At 52.9% G+C, this 15,691-nt stretch overlaps 1 protein-coding gene across 1 annotated transcript; it reads right to left on the bottom strand.

The window, feature by feature from the left end:
• Positions 1 to 733: 733 nt before the first annotated feature.
• On the bottom strand, positions 734 to 15,680 carry IFITM10 (interferon induced transmembrane protein 10). The gene is made up of 3 exons (XM_059849071.1): positions 11,560 to 15,680; positions 10,138 to 10,552; positions 734 to 1,620 (listed from the first exon to the last, which is right to left on the bottom strand). The coding sequence occupies exons 1-3, from the start codon at positions 11,667 to 11,669 to the stop codon at positions 1,471 to 1,473; spliced, it is 675 nt and encodes a 224-aa protein (XP_059705054.1). The 5' UTR covers positions 11,670 to 15,680; the 3' UTR covers positions 734 to 1,470.
• Positions 15,681 to 15,691: the final 11 nt, after the last annotated feature.

Genomic DNA, 15,691 nt, shown 5'->3' with positions numbered 1-15,691 from the left:
CAGCCTGCTGATTAAACCATGCATTCAGCAGATGAAGTGTCCCACGACAGCCTGTCTGCATTCCCCATCTCTTGCTTCACCTCTGCTTTCAGGGTGGGTGCAAAGGTGTATCCTGATGCCTTCTCCCAGCTCCATGGCTGGTCTGCAGTGATTGGTGCCCCTTGGCATGAGGTCATCTTACAGCTGGAAAAAGATGAGGCAGCTATGGCATATGAGATGAGATGAAGGGTCAGAGGGGCTGATAGGCTGTATTTTAGTCCTGGTCTTGTCATTCATTTCAAGTCAGGGTGTGTTGATTTGCAGCATGACAGGCAGCTGCAGGCAGCTATTGGGCAGGGCTCTGAGCTCCTGCCTGTTTCAGTGGCAAACACACGTCGTCTCTGAAATCTGCCTCTTCATAAATGACCCTGGGAAGTGCTGCAGTAGCAGCAGGTTCAGACTGCGGCCATTTATTTCCCTCTTCATCGTTAGTCCTAGCAGGGGAGCGGGCCCTGCCTGCTGGACTGCCTTTGCCTGCTTGCCATAGATCTTCTAGCAAGGAGTCACTGAGGTCTCTGCTCTTAAATCTGGGTCTGCGCTCTCCTTCACGGCTGCGTGCGGCCCCGACCTGCAGCAGCATCCCTCACTCCTGCTTTAAATCTCTCCCAGCAGCTGCTGGGGACATAAGCATTTTCTCTTGCCAGCCCATAGAGACCAGCTCTGCTAAGGAAGGAATTAACCCAGCAGCATCACATATCAGAGGTATTTTTTTATTGACTGTTTACAGAAATACAGTAGCACTCCGATTAGGTGGCTTAGGCGAGTTCTCCAGAAGGTGCTGTCCTTCTCAGCACTGCTGGGAGATCCCAAGGAGTAACCTGCCCTTTAACACTTCGGGGTTTCTCGGGAGGCTTTGAGGCTCCCCAGCAGAAATTTCCTAACACCTTCAGCTCTCCAGGGGTTGGGAGTTGTTTGAACCAGTGGATGAAATTCAAGAGAAGAAAAAAGGAAAAGAAACCCCCACAAGCTGGGGGTGGTGGGGCGGTCTGAACACACCTGATATGTTGTAAGCCAGCCCTGCCATGATCCCCATCCATCACTGCATGTGTCTCCAGCTCCAGAGGACCCCACTGCTTCCTAGAGCTCAGCTGTCTGCCACTAAGTGTGCGTAGCTCTGGGCTTCACACACCCTTTTCACGCAGTTTCTTGGCCATAAAACAAATATTTCTTGGTCTGTTTTTCTTCCTGTACATGTGTAAGAGTGAGACCCTTTCCTTCTGCTGTTCACATACCATTTCAGGGCAAGAAAGGTATGCTCAGCTGGGCTGATAAACTAATTTAACATTTATTTATGTATTTAATTGACTTTTTTTTTTTTTTTTTGTAATCAAGGTGTAGTGGTTGGCTTGTTTTGTGTGTCCTTGCTACAAGAAACTGCAGACACTTCTGGCATAGAGGCATTTTGGCGGCAGCAGCTGCTGTTGGCCTCACTCAGTAGTCAGTGAGAGGGTATCGCAGGAAAATGAAGATAAGGATGATACAGAAGGTGGCAAGGGCTGAGCTGGTGATGTTAAAAAGCCGGGCTGTCTTGGCATCTTCAACTGCTCCATTTAAGTCATTGAGGAGTTTCTTATCCCGGACCTGAGACAAAAAGATTATTAAATAAATTAATTGCAACATGTATGAAAGACATAATTTGTTTCAAGCAACAGCCACAAAACCCAGTGTACCGTACGTGGTTACCTGTACAGGTGCACTGTGAGGGCTGGGCTGGGCCTCTGTGTTTGAGCACTTGGGGTGCCATAAAACACCCCGAGGTGAGGTTTGCCCCCCGTCTCTGCTATGGATTGAGCCTGTGAAGCCAAACACTGTAATACTTGTGGGTTGGAAATTCTTGGAAGCAGAGAAGACCTGAAAGAGTGACTCGTTGCTATTACCAACCAGGCAAACCAGAGCCCCACGGTCCCCAGAGTGGGGCAGTGTCATTTGGAGCCTGAAGGTGCACAAAGGAACTGAGATGCCATTGTACACCGCAGGCACACAGGCACTAAAGCACACTTCCCACCGTGTCACAGCACTCTGGCCCTGCAGTGCCAGGCTGGGCTCACCCAGCCCACAAGGGAGAAGGCTGCAGGTCTGGTGTGCATCCCTGTGCCTCCATCTGCACTGAGGGGCCGAGCGGGTGAAAGCTGGCTCGGCATCCTACTGCAGCTCCAGGGCTGTGCACGAGCCTCCAGCATATTAAGTAGTCCTGGGTTAATGAGTTCCCTTCCTTTTGCAGGTCTTATGCGGATTGTGTAGCATATCTGCCACAGGCAGTTTTCCATTCTGACAGCACAGTCTGCTCTCTTCATTATCCCACAGGCTTTATGGGACTTTATGGGCTTTCCTTGGGACAGCTCTGCAGTGGGCGAAGAGTGTGCATGTCCATGTCACTGGCCTGTCCCCACCTCTTCCAGGCTGCCAGGCAGTGCACCGCACTGCCAGCAGCAATGCCACTAGCGGGCATTGCCGATGCACTAGCGACAACATTACCAGGCAGCAGATGGCACTGCAAGACAACAGATGACACTGCCAGGCAGCAATGGCATTACCAGGCAGCATGTGGCATTACCAGGCAGTGGATGGCACTGCCAGGCGGCAGAAGGCATAGCCAGGCAGCACATGGCACTGTAAGGACACGATGGCATTGCATGGCAGCAGATGGCACAGCCAGGCAATGATGCTACCAGCAGGCAGAGATGGCACTACGAGGCAGTGGATGGCACAGCCAAGCAGCAACAGCACAGACAGGCAGGCAGTGATGGCACAGCCAGGCAGCTGATGGCACTGTCCACCGGCAGCAGCTCTGCAGTTGGATCCCAGCAGAGGAGGGGTCAGACTCCACTGTTTCCTAGCAGAGATATGTCCCTGTCCCCAGGCTGTCCCTTCAGCCAGCACTCAGCAGACTCAGGCAGCTGGAGCCACAAGGATGAACAAAAGGACCTGGACAAAAGGACCAGGACAGTTGACCCCTCATCCATCTCCCGTATCCAAGCAGGGTGCCCAAGGTGTGGCAGGGCCTGCCCCACTGCTCTCTCTTGGGTGGGGGTTGTGGGGACTGGGGCTGCGAGCCCTTGGCTTGCCCTGCTGCCAACAGTGAGAGCCCCGCTGGACACTGCTGGCTGGACACCAGATGTGGGTGGCAAGCTGCAAAAACCAGCACCAGAGTCAGACTGAGGAATATTAAAAGGCTTTTATCGATTAGGAGCTTTCCGAAAAGACACTGCAACAGATTCAGACCGCATCTTACAGACTTTTTTCTCTTCCTCCTGCAGTGCTTACCTGCAGGGCTGTCCTGAAAGCCTTCTGCTGGACATGGGGAAGGGCTGCTGCACCCCTCATTCTCACTGACCTGTGCTGGTTCACAGGTCCTCCAAAACTGCATTTCAGACCCTCAAGCAACATTATCCCTCTCCATGACACCACTGAGGACCTCTCTGCACAAGCAACCCGTGATCTTCTGTACTGTGGGTAGGGAAGCTGCTGTTGGCATGAGACCCACAGGATCTGGTGCTGGCAGGCACATAGGCAAGAATGAGCCTATTTTTCATACTTGTATTAAATCAAACTGTGCCATGTTCTCGGCCTCTGATGTGCTCTGCTTGTTGGAGCCTGGAGCTGAAGCTGGGGCCATGGCCCTGCTGTGGAATGCTCAGCTCAGCATCCTTCTGGGACTGGGAAGAGGGACAGTCTCAAACTGCATGTGTCTTTGGGGCACACTTGGCTGGAGCTCTCAGCAGAGGAGATGATCTCCGGGAAAGCATCAAGCCGGCAGCTTGGGAGCCCATATGCCTTTCTGTGTCAGCTGAATGTCCGGGATGACTCACATTTGAAATTATTCAGTGAGTTTAACATCCTCCCAAAAACCCCTGGGCTCAGCAGCACCAGACATTTGGCACCTCCTCACGCACTGGTGAGAAGCCCCAGAGGTGCTGGATTCAGGCCAGAAATCCCCGCTTGCTGCTCCCAGCAGACTCTTTGAAGCTCTCACACACTTTCCTCTTCCCAGTGGTGAGGCTGCCTCAGGCAAAACCGACATGGAGCACATGCCTTTTGCCCCTTCCTGCACTGTAACCCGGTGCTCTCTGCCGCAGGCAAGCTGGCGTTTGCTGTCAGCGTTTGCTGTCAGACAGAGCTTTCTCCAGCAGACCGGCATGGCCGGCACACCGAGCTCTGCAACCCTCCCGCAGCCAAGCCACTTTACCTTTGTGAGCCCAGTTCCTCTTGGCCCCAGGAGCTGTCTCCTACTCCTCACCTCCTATTCCTCCTCTCTCTGGGGCGCCCTACAACCCTAATTTCCATGCTCAGCCTTCTCCAGTGCTCCCAGCAGCCTCTCCCAGCAGCATCCCCACCTGGCACCAGCTCACACTCGTGGCTGGTGCCTTAGCCTATTCCCACAACACACTTCAGCAGAACCTCTCCTTGACTTTCCCATGGCTCTCCCTTTGGCCCTGCTCCTGTCATGCTGCTGCTGCTGTGGCGAGGGGTGCCTGGGGCTGCCCCCTCCCCAGTGACACCATTTCCCCACAGTTCCTTTTTTTATCCCTTCTATCTCTTCTCTTTCCTATTGTTTGAGTCCAAACAGTGGCTGCCTTTGACTCCTACCAAAGGGTACCCAGCTGCCTCCTCTCCCTGCACCTCCAGCTGGTTCCACCCACACACCCCTGCTAATCCCTGTGGCTTCAGTGGTCACCCTCATGAAAATCATCCCTGATTGCCCATAATCATTTACACTGAAATGGAGCCTCTAAGCACCAGACAAGTACAAGGGCCCCCATGGCATAAAAGTGCAATGAAAAGGAGTTTCTCCTTACACACCACTCACAGCTCCAACCTCCCACATCTCTGCAGGGCAGCCTTGCCTCCTCCTGCATGGCTTTGCACTCCCAGATGCTTCCAGATGTCTCTCTTTAATGTCCTGCTGTGGCAACTGAGCCAGGCTTTGGAGGAGCTCTCCTGGAGAGCAGATAAATGTTTCAGCTCCTTCCCTGTTTTGTCCTTAAGGAGATGCTGGTGTCTTATAGCCCAGCTTCAGCTTTTCCTATTTTCATGCTCCTGTGGCCACCATCATCATAATGTGCTGGCAGCTGGTGCATGAGCTTCTGGGAGCCCTGGAAGCTGATTCTTTCTATAGCCAGAGAGATGAACATAGTGAGGGACAGGTCCTCAAGGTCACAAGGCTGAACCCCCACCCAGACCAAGGTGTGGTGTTTTCTTAGCCACAGGCTCTTCTCATCATCCCTTTGACCCTTCTCACCTTGCCTAAAACTAGATGGGGACTTTTGGCCCTGCTTTGCACTGAGATGACTGGAATGTGAGGATAATTACATCTGCTGACTGGGGTTTCCCTGGGCACCTCCAAGCACTGTGTGGTGGCATCTTTGGAAATCCCCCCATGGACAAGGCAGAGCTCACCTCGGATCCAGGCTGGGAACTTACACAATTTCTTTCTTCTTCCATGCCTATCCTTACGTGAAACACAGCCAGCTTTTGTGCTCTAACATGCAAACCTTCCTCCTCTCCTTTCCCACCAACAAAAGGTGGTGTGGCCTTTCCATCCGTCCGTCCGTCCGTCCATCCATCCATCCATCCATCCATCCATCCATCCATCCATCCATTCATCCATCCATCCATCCATCCATCCATCCATCCATCCCTATTTGCCTGTCACCTCCCTGCTGCTCACCTTGTTTTCCAATATCTCCATCTCACTATGTCCTCCCACACCTCCAGCATGTCAGTGCCCAAGGGTTATTTCTCTCCTCCCTCTCCTCACCGTCCTCTGCCCTTTGTTTCCTTGGGGTTTTACATTCTGCTTCCTCTCCAAGTGTCTCCTACCACCCCCAGCAGTCACCTCCCCTCTCTCAGCCCCTCTCCTTTTCGGGAGCAGCAAACTTGCTGCTCTAGTAAAAAGTGCAGCCTCAGCTTGCAGAAGGAGACAAATGGTTTGTTGATAACGAGTCTAAAGAGGCTGTTTTTAAGGCAGCCTGGAAGTCCACAGCTGGTTGTCAGTAAACCCATTTCTATTCAGAGCTCCATGTCCCTGCACAGAAGGAGCTCTGGAGGCGATCCTTGGATTTATTTGCTCTGTGAATTGCTCAAGAGCTCTCCAGCCCACGTGCCTCCACCACACCGGCACTGGCATCACGGGACTGTCACCCCTGCATTTCACCCACGTCGGTAAACCATTGCTCCTTCCACAAAGCAGGAGAGCCTGCCTGAGAGGCTGGGTGCGGCAGCCTCTCAGGTTAATAAATAGCTGTGGATTTGTGCTGGTCTGCTTCCACTCGAAACAAGGAAGATCAACAAGTGGCAAGAGAGGAGGGCAAACAGTTGTGCCCACAGCTGTGTGCTAAGGGCTGGGCAGAGAGCAGGCAAGAGAGCTTGGCATATTTCCATGACCTCGAGGGGCAAGAAAACTCTGCAAGCAATGCTGTGGGCTGCTGGGGAGGCTTAAAAAGCCAGCAAGACTGCTTGGCATCTTCATCTCTTTAGAGCCACAGCGAGGCATCCATACTGCAGCTCATCTCAGATCCCAGCTCCTCTGATCTACTGCCTCATGGCACAATGGGTACAGAGGACTTGGCTCACCCCAACAGTCTCCAGAGATGAAGCTCTGAACAACTGAAGTGAGATCTCCTGCCACCAGGCACTGATGCATCATTCATTACCACTTGGAGCTGGGAAAGCGGAAGGGAGGGAGCTGCTGAATATCAGACCACAACATTTGCTTCTGATCAAAATCAACTGAATTCAGAGAGTTGCTGTTGGAGTGATACTTTTATCTGTGCTGGGCTGGGGTTAGGGTTACTTTAGGGTTTTTCTAACTTCCCTGGTCCTGCTGTTGATCTCTCCTCCCCCAGCGTCCAGCACATATGATTAGATGCAAGTGCCTTGCTTGCACTCTGGGAGGCTGACCTTGAGAAGCCTGACATGCTAGAAATGACCCCTGGAGGGATCCATGAGTTGTGTGACCCCGCTGTAGCCCAGCAAGCTGTGTTTGCCAAGGATCTGGCCTGCTATGGGGGTAAATAAAGATGAGGCATGCTGCCACACTCCCGTTCAGAGTACTTGGCTGTGACATCTGTCACACACAGAACCTGCCTTGTATGTCACAGTTTCTGCCCTCACCTGAAAACACGTGTTTCTTTCTTCACAAATTCTTTGGTGCTGGGGTGAGAGTTTTTGACATTTTTTAGTAAATGGTTATCACGACAAAATAGCATTTCCCTGCAGAAAGAAATCTAGAAGGCTGTAGCTAGCATGAAAAAGGCCAGGCAGACATGCCCGTTTTCCCAGATGTGGCTGAAAGCAATAAAATAGGGCATGAGGAAGGAGACAGCTTCACAGTAATATTCAAGTGTACCAAGGATATATCTGTCTTCCAGTGTGGGCATTATGCTGCTGAAACCAGAGGAAATGCTCGGGTGTGCTAAGATATACACTGAAACATCTCATGGACCCGGGTCACCAAGGAGATACTGCTTTATTAACAGCATGAATCTGTCAGAAGCAGATGACCTTTATGACAGGGAATTGAAAATGCTATTTCTGATAATGAAAACAGTAATTCCTGAAGTTGCTAGATGTTTCAGTTATTTAAAGGAAGTGTAAAAGCTATAACCTAGGAACCACTTAATAGTGTCAGTGCACTGATGGCTCTTGAGGAAACCTGTGTTCCACTGGCTGAGGGCTCTGCTGTCAGGGGTCCCAGAAGAGGCTCAGGGAGTGGAAGGTGCAGCTTCATTCTTCTTCATACTACCCCTTAGTCAGTCCCTTCAGAGCACAGACATCCTAGAAAGGCCAGACTTAAGTGCCTACTGCTCAAATGTCCTTACATTTAATTGCAGAGGAACAAGAGAAGTCTGTTTAAAGGGATATGTGTTCCCAGGGCATTTCTTGCTCCTGTTTTCTCTGAACTTCTGGGAAAAACATTATTGACAGTAAAAGAGAAGAAAAAATGTTTCTGGAGAAATAACCATAACACCCAGCCTGGCTAGGGTGTTGTGAAGATTCCTGCAGCAGCTGTGGGTAAGGAAAACTGCTGCCTTTCTGAACATCCCAGTCTTCCCCAGGACACACCTGCTACTGCCCCAGCATCTGCATTGCCTCTCACCACCCACCCCAACAGCAGCTCATGAGAGCACTCGGCATCCCTTCAGCCACTTGCTAGCTCTGTCCTCTTCCTCTGAGGGACATTTTGTTTCTATTTTCCCCCTGCCACAGAGTCACAGTCACTGGGGAGCTCCAAAACCAGAACAGAGTTATTTCTACCCGCTCAGCGTTGCCTCTGTTTGGGTACCGCAGTTACATCCCATCAGCTACCGCCTTCTCAGCCCGAAAGCCAAGCAAGGCTGGTTTTTGACAGCCATCTTCCTTTCTTCTTTCTCTGATTTGGAGCAGATTTGCCCATTTGCCTTCCCTCACCACTGCCTCTTTTTTTCATGCTTGAGTTTGTGTCCTCTAGGTCTCTGCAGACAGATGCCAAGCCCACACCTCTGTCCCAGTGCAAGGCCCCAGGTTATTTCTGGGCTTTGCCCTTCCTTCCATCCCATGTTAAGGATAGTGAAGGGTCCAGCCTCTAAAAACTCTATGGGGGGCAGACACTACTCTACCTTGTCACCAGGGGATGGGTCAGCCCTGTTCTCAGGCTGTCCTGCCCTCACTGCTGCAGCAGCAAGGAACCACATGTACCCAGACACCCATGGTAGCCTCTTCCACAGGAAAGACATCAAATGTTAAAGGCAAATACAGACAAGGAAAGGCTTAGAAAAACAAGGAGGAAGCCAGTTTTTTCTTTCTTCCCTTGCTGGATCAAGGTGTAGGGGGTGTTAAGGGACTTGCTCCCCCCACTCATACTAGCCTGCTGCTGACTGGATTTACCCTTTGCTTATGGTGATGCTTCGCTCCCGGATGATTTAAGTTATTAAGTGCCTCACCCAGGCAGCAGCAGAGCCCTCTGCACAGGCAATGGATGAGAGCTCACATCCCATCCTGGGGAATGAGAAACTGAGACAGGCACCACCAGGCCAGTGCTCGGTGAGCCCAAGACAGGGGGCTGCAGACTTCTCCCTGAGCCTTTCTGATGAGCCTGATCGTGTTGGGAGCAGCCTCCTTGCAGTGCTGGGTGCTCACAGTCCAGCTCACAGGAGCTGTATGAGGTTAATTGATCTGCTTCTGTGACGAAGCCTGTCTGCACCCTGGCCTTCCTCTAAATGCTGCCTGCCAAAACAAATCAGCCAGCTCCTCTCCGGGCCACCCAGCCGCCCCGGGCTCTCTGCACATCCATTCAGTTAGTTTTACATCTGGCAGGCAGGGAAGGGGAGGGCAACCCAGGCCCCTCTCTCCTGGCAGCTGCCAAGATGCTGCCTGTTTGCCAGGCACCATCCCTGCCGGGCTGCTCTCCCCTGCAGCTATCAGGAATAATAACCTGGTCCCATTCCCATCATGGGCTGTGCTCCACACCATCACCCTCTCCAACAACACAGCTCTCTATTCCCCCAGCCCTACACTGTGAGAAGCCCCCTGCACTCTCTTCCACCTTCTCACCATTCCCAGGATGCTGGCAGGTCTCCAGGCCTTGTTTTGGGATTTATAGGACTTGGGCTGGGAGAAGCTGGCCACGAGCTCTGATGTTTTAATTACGGAGAGGGCAAGAAAGAAACAGGCAGGATTGCCCTGCACTTTGTAAGCTTCTTACCCCCTGCAACTTACCAGCTCATGGCTTATCCTGGCTGGCTGCTTCTTACTGTTCCTGCCCGACCATCCAATGCTGCTGGGTCCTATCCTGATGATCTCTAACAGCCAGGATCCCAAATAAAGGACCTAATGCCAGCGTGCCTGCAGGTGCAGCGTGAGCCAAAGCAGCCCTGTGTTGCCTGCCTGTCACCCTGCACCGCGGTACAGACGAGCCTCTGAGGGTACTTGGAGCAAGTGAAAGCACCTCTTCCCCACCTGAAGTAACATCCCTGGCTCCTCAGCTCTTCCCACCCCCATCCCCATTGTCTGCAGCCTCTCCTTTGGGCGGCAAAGTGGGATTTCACACCAGGCACAACCCCCGAATGCTTCCCCCCTGCCTGGTCACCCCGCAGCCCGAGCCCCGCGCTCAGTACTCACTTTCAATGAATAGGCCAAGGCGATGAAGCCGAGGCAGCAGAAGTTGAGGTATACAAAGTTGAAGATGGACCAGAGATAGTAGTCGTTCACCTCGGTGGTGTCGGGGTAGATTTCGATGACAGTGGTGGGGTTGGTCATCGTCTTTTTCTCCACCGAGTGCTTGCACGGGACCGCCGGCCGCAGGCTGTCCCCTTTGCAGCTCTTGCTCTCCATGAGATAAACGGCAGAAGAAGGAGACAGGACGGGCGAAGCTTGCCGGAGGGCTGGGGGCTTGGCGATGCAGGCGAAGCAGCCCTGCGGGGGGCCTTGCGGGGGTCTCGGGGTCCAGGCCACCCCCTCAAAGGGGCATGGCGGGCCCAAGGGGGGGTCCTGTGTCCTCTCCGTGGTGGCTGCCGCGGCGTCACCGCGCTCTGCCCTGGCAAAGCGAAAAGCGCCCCCGTCAAAAATAGGGGTGAGGGGATGGAAAGGCCGGGGGCAGAGGGAGAAGAGAAAGAGGGGAAGGAACAGAGAAGGGCAGACGTGGGGGGAAGGCAGGAGAGACAGAGAGGGACCGGGAGACCGAGGAGAGAGCAGGGAGAGGAGTGAGGGAGTGGGCAGAGGAGAGAGGGAGGAGAGTAGGGCAGGCAGGAGAGGGAGGAGGGAGCACCGCTACACCCGGGGACCACGACGCCGCCGCCTCGGCGCGGAGCTGCCGCCGGCCCCGGCCCCGCGGCGGGGGCAGAGGCGCGGGCAGGGCGGGCAGCATCCCTCCCCCCCTGCCACGGCCCCCCCCGCCGCTGCCTGCTGGCCTGCGTGACCCGCCTTCCAGGCACCGCTGGGGAAATCATCTCTTTTTAAAAAAGGAGACAAATAAAAGCAGAAAGAAACACTTGGGAGGCGCCGGGGGGCTGCGAGGGAGTTGCCAGCCGGCCGCGCTGCAGCCCCCCGCAGCCCTCCCCGCCGCCTGTCTGTCTGTCGGTCTGTCGGGGCCTTCTCCTTTCTGTCCCATGCCGGGATGGGAGCCGGTGGCTCGGCTGCGGGCGGAGCGGGTCTCCCGGTGCGGCAGAGCAGCCCGCCCCTCCGCCCTGCCTCCCTCCCTCCCTCCTTCCTTAGGGGGGTGGGCATTTTGGGGGGATTTTTTTCCCTGTGTCCTAGTCTTTACGGTGATTCCATTTCCCGGTTCCTTCCACCTGCCAGCAGGTTTCCCATACCCCCCTCCCTCCACCTTTTTTTTTTTTTTTTTTAAGGGTATCATGCCTGAGGAGGTGGAGAAAGAGGAGGAGGGGAAGAGGGGATGAAGACAGAGGATGGGGAAGGGGATATTAGAATAAGTTCCCCTCTACCCTAGCTTTGCAAATAGGAGAGACTAGTCCACCTCTGGCTGCCCGTCCGTCCGTCCATCGGTCTCCTCCGAAGGCATCAGGAGGAGCGAGGGATACTCACAAGGAGGGATGCGGGGAGTCGCTGCATATCCGGCTCAGCACTGCCTCCGGCTCGGCTTCCTCGGCGCTGGAGTTGAAGGAGGAGGGGAGGGCGGGGAGAGGGGCACCCATGGACTAGGGATGGGCAGGGAGGGAGTTAGGGGATGGGAAGGTCAACCTGCAGCCCCCCGTCTTCCCCCGAACATGCTTCACGCAGGAGAGCTCCTCTGTGTCTCAGCCCTTCTCCTCGTGTCCCCCCCACTGGGACGTCACCTCCTGCTTGGAGCATCCTGGTAGCGCCCCGCTGGAGAAGGGCACCTCCTGGGCCCCGGCCGAGCGGCTTCCCCGAGCAGCAGAAGGGGATGCTCGGCCCTGCTCTCCCCAGTGTCACCCGCAGAGACATTTGCAGCGGGGACTCGCTGCAGCCTTGTTTGCGGGTTCTCCGCTATGGACCTGGGTGAAAAACTAAAATAAGTGTGGCAGGAGTGCGTGGGGACGAACGGAATTAACGAGGGGAGGTGGTGGTGATGCAATGCTGTGGGGAAAAACGGGCTCTGGTGGTGAGGGGATGAATGGAAAGGGGATAAATTCTGTGTGTGAGGTAATAGATCCTGCTGGCATGGAGCAAATCCCAGCGCAGGGAGGGGTGGGAGCACTCCGGCAGCAGGATGCACGGCATGTGGCTGTTTTAGGGGAGAGGGGTGGGGTTGTCACGAAGGCTGGTCAAGCCCGGGAGGATTTGGCTGTGCCCAGGCTTAGCACAGGATCAGGGATGTGCTTGCTACCTCTCATTGATAACACTCTGGAAGCTGCACGGAATCCTAGGTCTAGGGTGCTGCGGTAGAGTCCCCTCAGGGACATGATGACGGAGAGCAGCTGGTGGCGCGCAGGGACAGCTTGCAGGTCATTCAGAAGGATGCACAGGGAGGGTGAGGACACAAGGACACGCTGTGTCACCCCACAGTGACATAGCCTGGTGCAGGTGGCCTTGTTGCAGCAGGCAGTTCAGCTGCAGTGCTGGGGAAGGGGAGCAGAGAAATTCCCAGAATACTGGAAACGGGGTGGGTAGAACAAAAGTTCATGTGAGCAGAAACTGCAAGGGAAGGGAAATCCTCTGGAAAAGCCTTAAGCCTACCCACAAAGTGCTGAGCTAAGAAATAAGGATGGTAATTCACTCAGCTCTTCACAGGCAGGTTTGGCTTCAGTGTAGGGGCACCCAGCCTGTGTTCATCCCTGTGGGTTGGTCTGATGTAGGGGAACTTCTTGCACATCCACAGGTCTCTGGGACTGGAGGAAGTCCAGTTTCCATGAGACCAACTTAATCCTTCTGAAGCCTGCAGTGGTTAAAAAAAGGACAAATTGCCCTCTGGTTCAGGATTTATTACTGCTGGAGTGGTGTTGGGTCCTGCCAAAGTAAAGAAGGTTTTATTACTGCTATGGCTGCCCGTGATGAGATCCAGATCTCTCTCCAAGAAGCTGCTAAGAAACAGAGGCAGTGCTAGGGTGAGAGTGATGCTCCTGTGGGATTAAGAGGTTTGCAGGAGAGGCAGAGCCATGGCCAGCTGTCGTCAGCTTTTCTAGAGGGCTTGGACAAACTGAGCTGTGCAGAGCATCCTCCCTGCCGGCTCAGGAGGAACAATGAAACCCCGTGGATGCAGACTGGAGCTATGGATGAGCCTGCTGTTTGTTTGTCTGGGAAAAGTTGTGTGGCTGCTCCTCTTAATGTCAGGCAGGGATGGAGGGTTATCAGAGAAAAAGGTCAGAGGAGGTTTGGAGCAGGCAAGAGGAGGCAGCAGGGTGGTCTAGGGGAACGTGAGATCAACAGAAACAGTCACATTCCCTGGTATGAATAGGACTGAAAGGTCAGGGAGGTTGAATGGTTGCTTTTCCTCTTCTCCAGGTACCAGGTCATCCCTACAGTTTGCAGAACACTTTTTCGTCTTTGGGTGAGTGATTCATCATCTTCCTCAATGTTAAGTGTGAGTGGTGAGAGGTTTATTATATGGACCACAGTGGCATGTATGCAGCGTCACTGGTCCAACAACCATTCAGGTGACCCCAGGGAACTGACATAAAAAATGGAAGGAATAAGACCCCTCAATATTCTACATTATTTTAACCCACCTCCAATTTTCTGGGCACCTTCAAAGGTCATGCATGCACACCCTCAACCATATGGTCTAGGACTACTTTCCTCTCAAATAAAAGGTGGGGTGAGTATGAATAATTGCCTGCATTACTGTGGCCAGCATCAAGGCCGGCTTCCCCTTGTGCTAAGCACGGGACAAACAGAACAGAAGGATGCTTGCTGCCCCAAAGCAATTCTCCCATAATCACATTAGAGACATGTGGGCTGTAGCATCATCAAGTGCTGTAAGACCTGTGAGAAAATCTTCTGTCTCAAATCCTACTCAAGCTCTTCAGAAACCATTAGCAGAACCTGACCCTGCTTTTTTTTTTATTTCTGAAGAACAAAGTCCACAGCCTCCTGAATGCTCCTTTCCTATTACCCCTATAAAATTGCTCAGTGGATTGCTATGTTCCATAAGCAGTAAGGCAGCCTGAGACTTGGAGGGGTAAATCCAATCTTCCCACTCTCCCTTGATCTCTGTCTCCTATTCTCTGAGCTTTCATTCTGCATTCTGCTTCCCTTCCCTCCCAAAGAAACCTAAAAATAAATAAATCCAAAAAAGAGCGGAAAAAGGAAAAGCCATCAGCCCCCAAAACGATGTGCTTAGTCATTCAGGGTGAGTAAAAATAGTTTCCCAAATGAACAAATTGCTGAGCCAACCAGATGAGCAAGTCATCTCCATAAATGAGGGGTCTCATCTTCCCTCTCTTTGGGCAGGAGAAGAAAACCCCTGGTTTAATGGGCTTTTGGTAAAATCCTAAGCTGAACTGGAGAAGGATCTAGTCCATGAAGACAGCCCTAGGGGTCAGTGCTAAGCCCCCTACTACTTAAGGGGACATGTAATGAAAAATTTGATGGTTTTTTGCACCAATGGAGACATTTAATGTACCAAATTGTCATGTGCATGAAATTCTGCAGAGATGATGCAGTAAACAGGGGGGCTGAAGTAAACTTGAGGACTTTCTGGGAAGATAGTGTGGGGCTGCATTCAGGCTGCTCCTAGAGCAGGAGGTGTGCTTTGCTCCCTGCTGGAAAACCATGGGTGGGCAATTCCAGCTCTTGGCTTCTCCTGCTCTTGGCCAAGATCAAGGCTGTGATTGTTCCCACTGGGATGTAATGTTCTGTACACAAGGCACGATTGAAGACTTAGGCAGAATCCCCCCAGCAGAAATAGGGCCCTCATATTCCTGTCAATAAATATTTGGCAGCAGATGACTTGTTCTCCCCTTGGGCTATTGAGGAACAGTGGGCTGCATGATTGGTTTTCAGGATCCAGCCAGCCCTTTTGGGTTAAATCCATCTCTTTAACATAGGGAAACAGCTGATTGGGGAATTTAGGCATCCTGGGGGAACAGAGGCTCAGGACTTGCCAAAAGGGAGATCAGCTAAGCTGTGTGCTTAGATCTGTGCTCAGAAGATGGGATGGGACTTGGCTGCATCCATCTTGCTTATGTAGATGATGCTTTTTTCAAAGTAGGGATTAGCTCTTATCTTCCACCTGGCACATGGGGCCTTTATTCCGCTTCAGTCTCCAGCTCCCACACAGCAGAGCTAGGACTAAAAATTACACAGCTGGGCAAGAGGGATGGATTTTTCCTACATTGTTGAAAAAACCCTACACCATGTTCATCACTGGGCTACAGGACTTCCCCAGACTTCACACCTTAGTTGATTTTAGGCCAAACTTAGAAACTGAAGTTCCACTTTGGCTGCTACAGGACCACTCCACATCCTAAGCAGGAGCTTGTTCTAATGGGTCCAGAAGATCAGAGGACAGCTTGAGTTCCCTGTTAATGGACTACCCTTGGCAATACTCAGCTGGGGAGGTGTGGCCCCAGGAGAAGGCTGTAGGCTAGCAGGGACGCTGGGAGTGCCTGCCACCCCGGTGGGGATGGGTCAGGCATTGTCACATCACCTTGCAGAGGCTGAGTTGTGTTTTAATCCATTGAAAAAGACTAATCCAACAAGGTCCTAGCATGTTTCCTTATCAGAGAGAAGGGGAGAAGCCCTTCTGAAACACACA

The sequence above is a fragment of the Haemorhous mexicanus genome, chromosome 6 (genome assembly GCF_027477595.1).
Source record: "Haemorhous mexicanus isolate bHaeMex1 chromosome 6, bHaeMex1.pri, whole genome shotgun sequence".
Taxonomy (NCBI): Eukaryota; Metazoa; Chordata; class Aves; order Passeriformes; family Fringillidae; genus Haemorhous; species Haemorhous mexicanus.
The sequence above is the reverse complement of the archived record's forward strand: the minus strand, read 5'-3'. Positions and strand labels throughout refer to the sequence as shown.

Coding starts and splice junctions, on each gene's coding strand:
- IFITM10 (XM_059849071.1), bottom strand. CDS start 11,669: ATGGGTGCCCCTCTCCCCGCCCTCCCCTCCTCCTTCAACTCCAGCGCC. Junction 10,553..11,559: donor GACTCCCCGCATCCCTCCTT/GTGAGTATCCCT, acceptor TCGCTTTGCCAG/GGCAGAGCGCGGTGACGCCG. Junction 1,621..10,137: donor CCTTGGCCTATTCATTGAAA/GTGAGTACTGAG, acceptor TTTTTGTCTCAG/GTCCGGGATAAGAAACTCCT.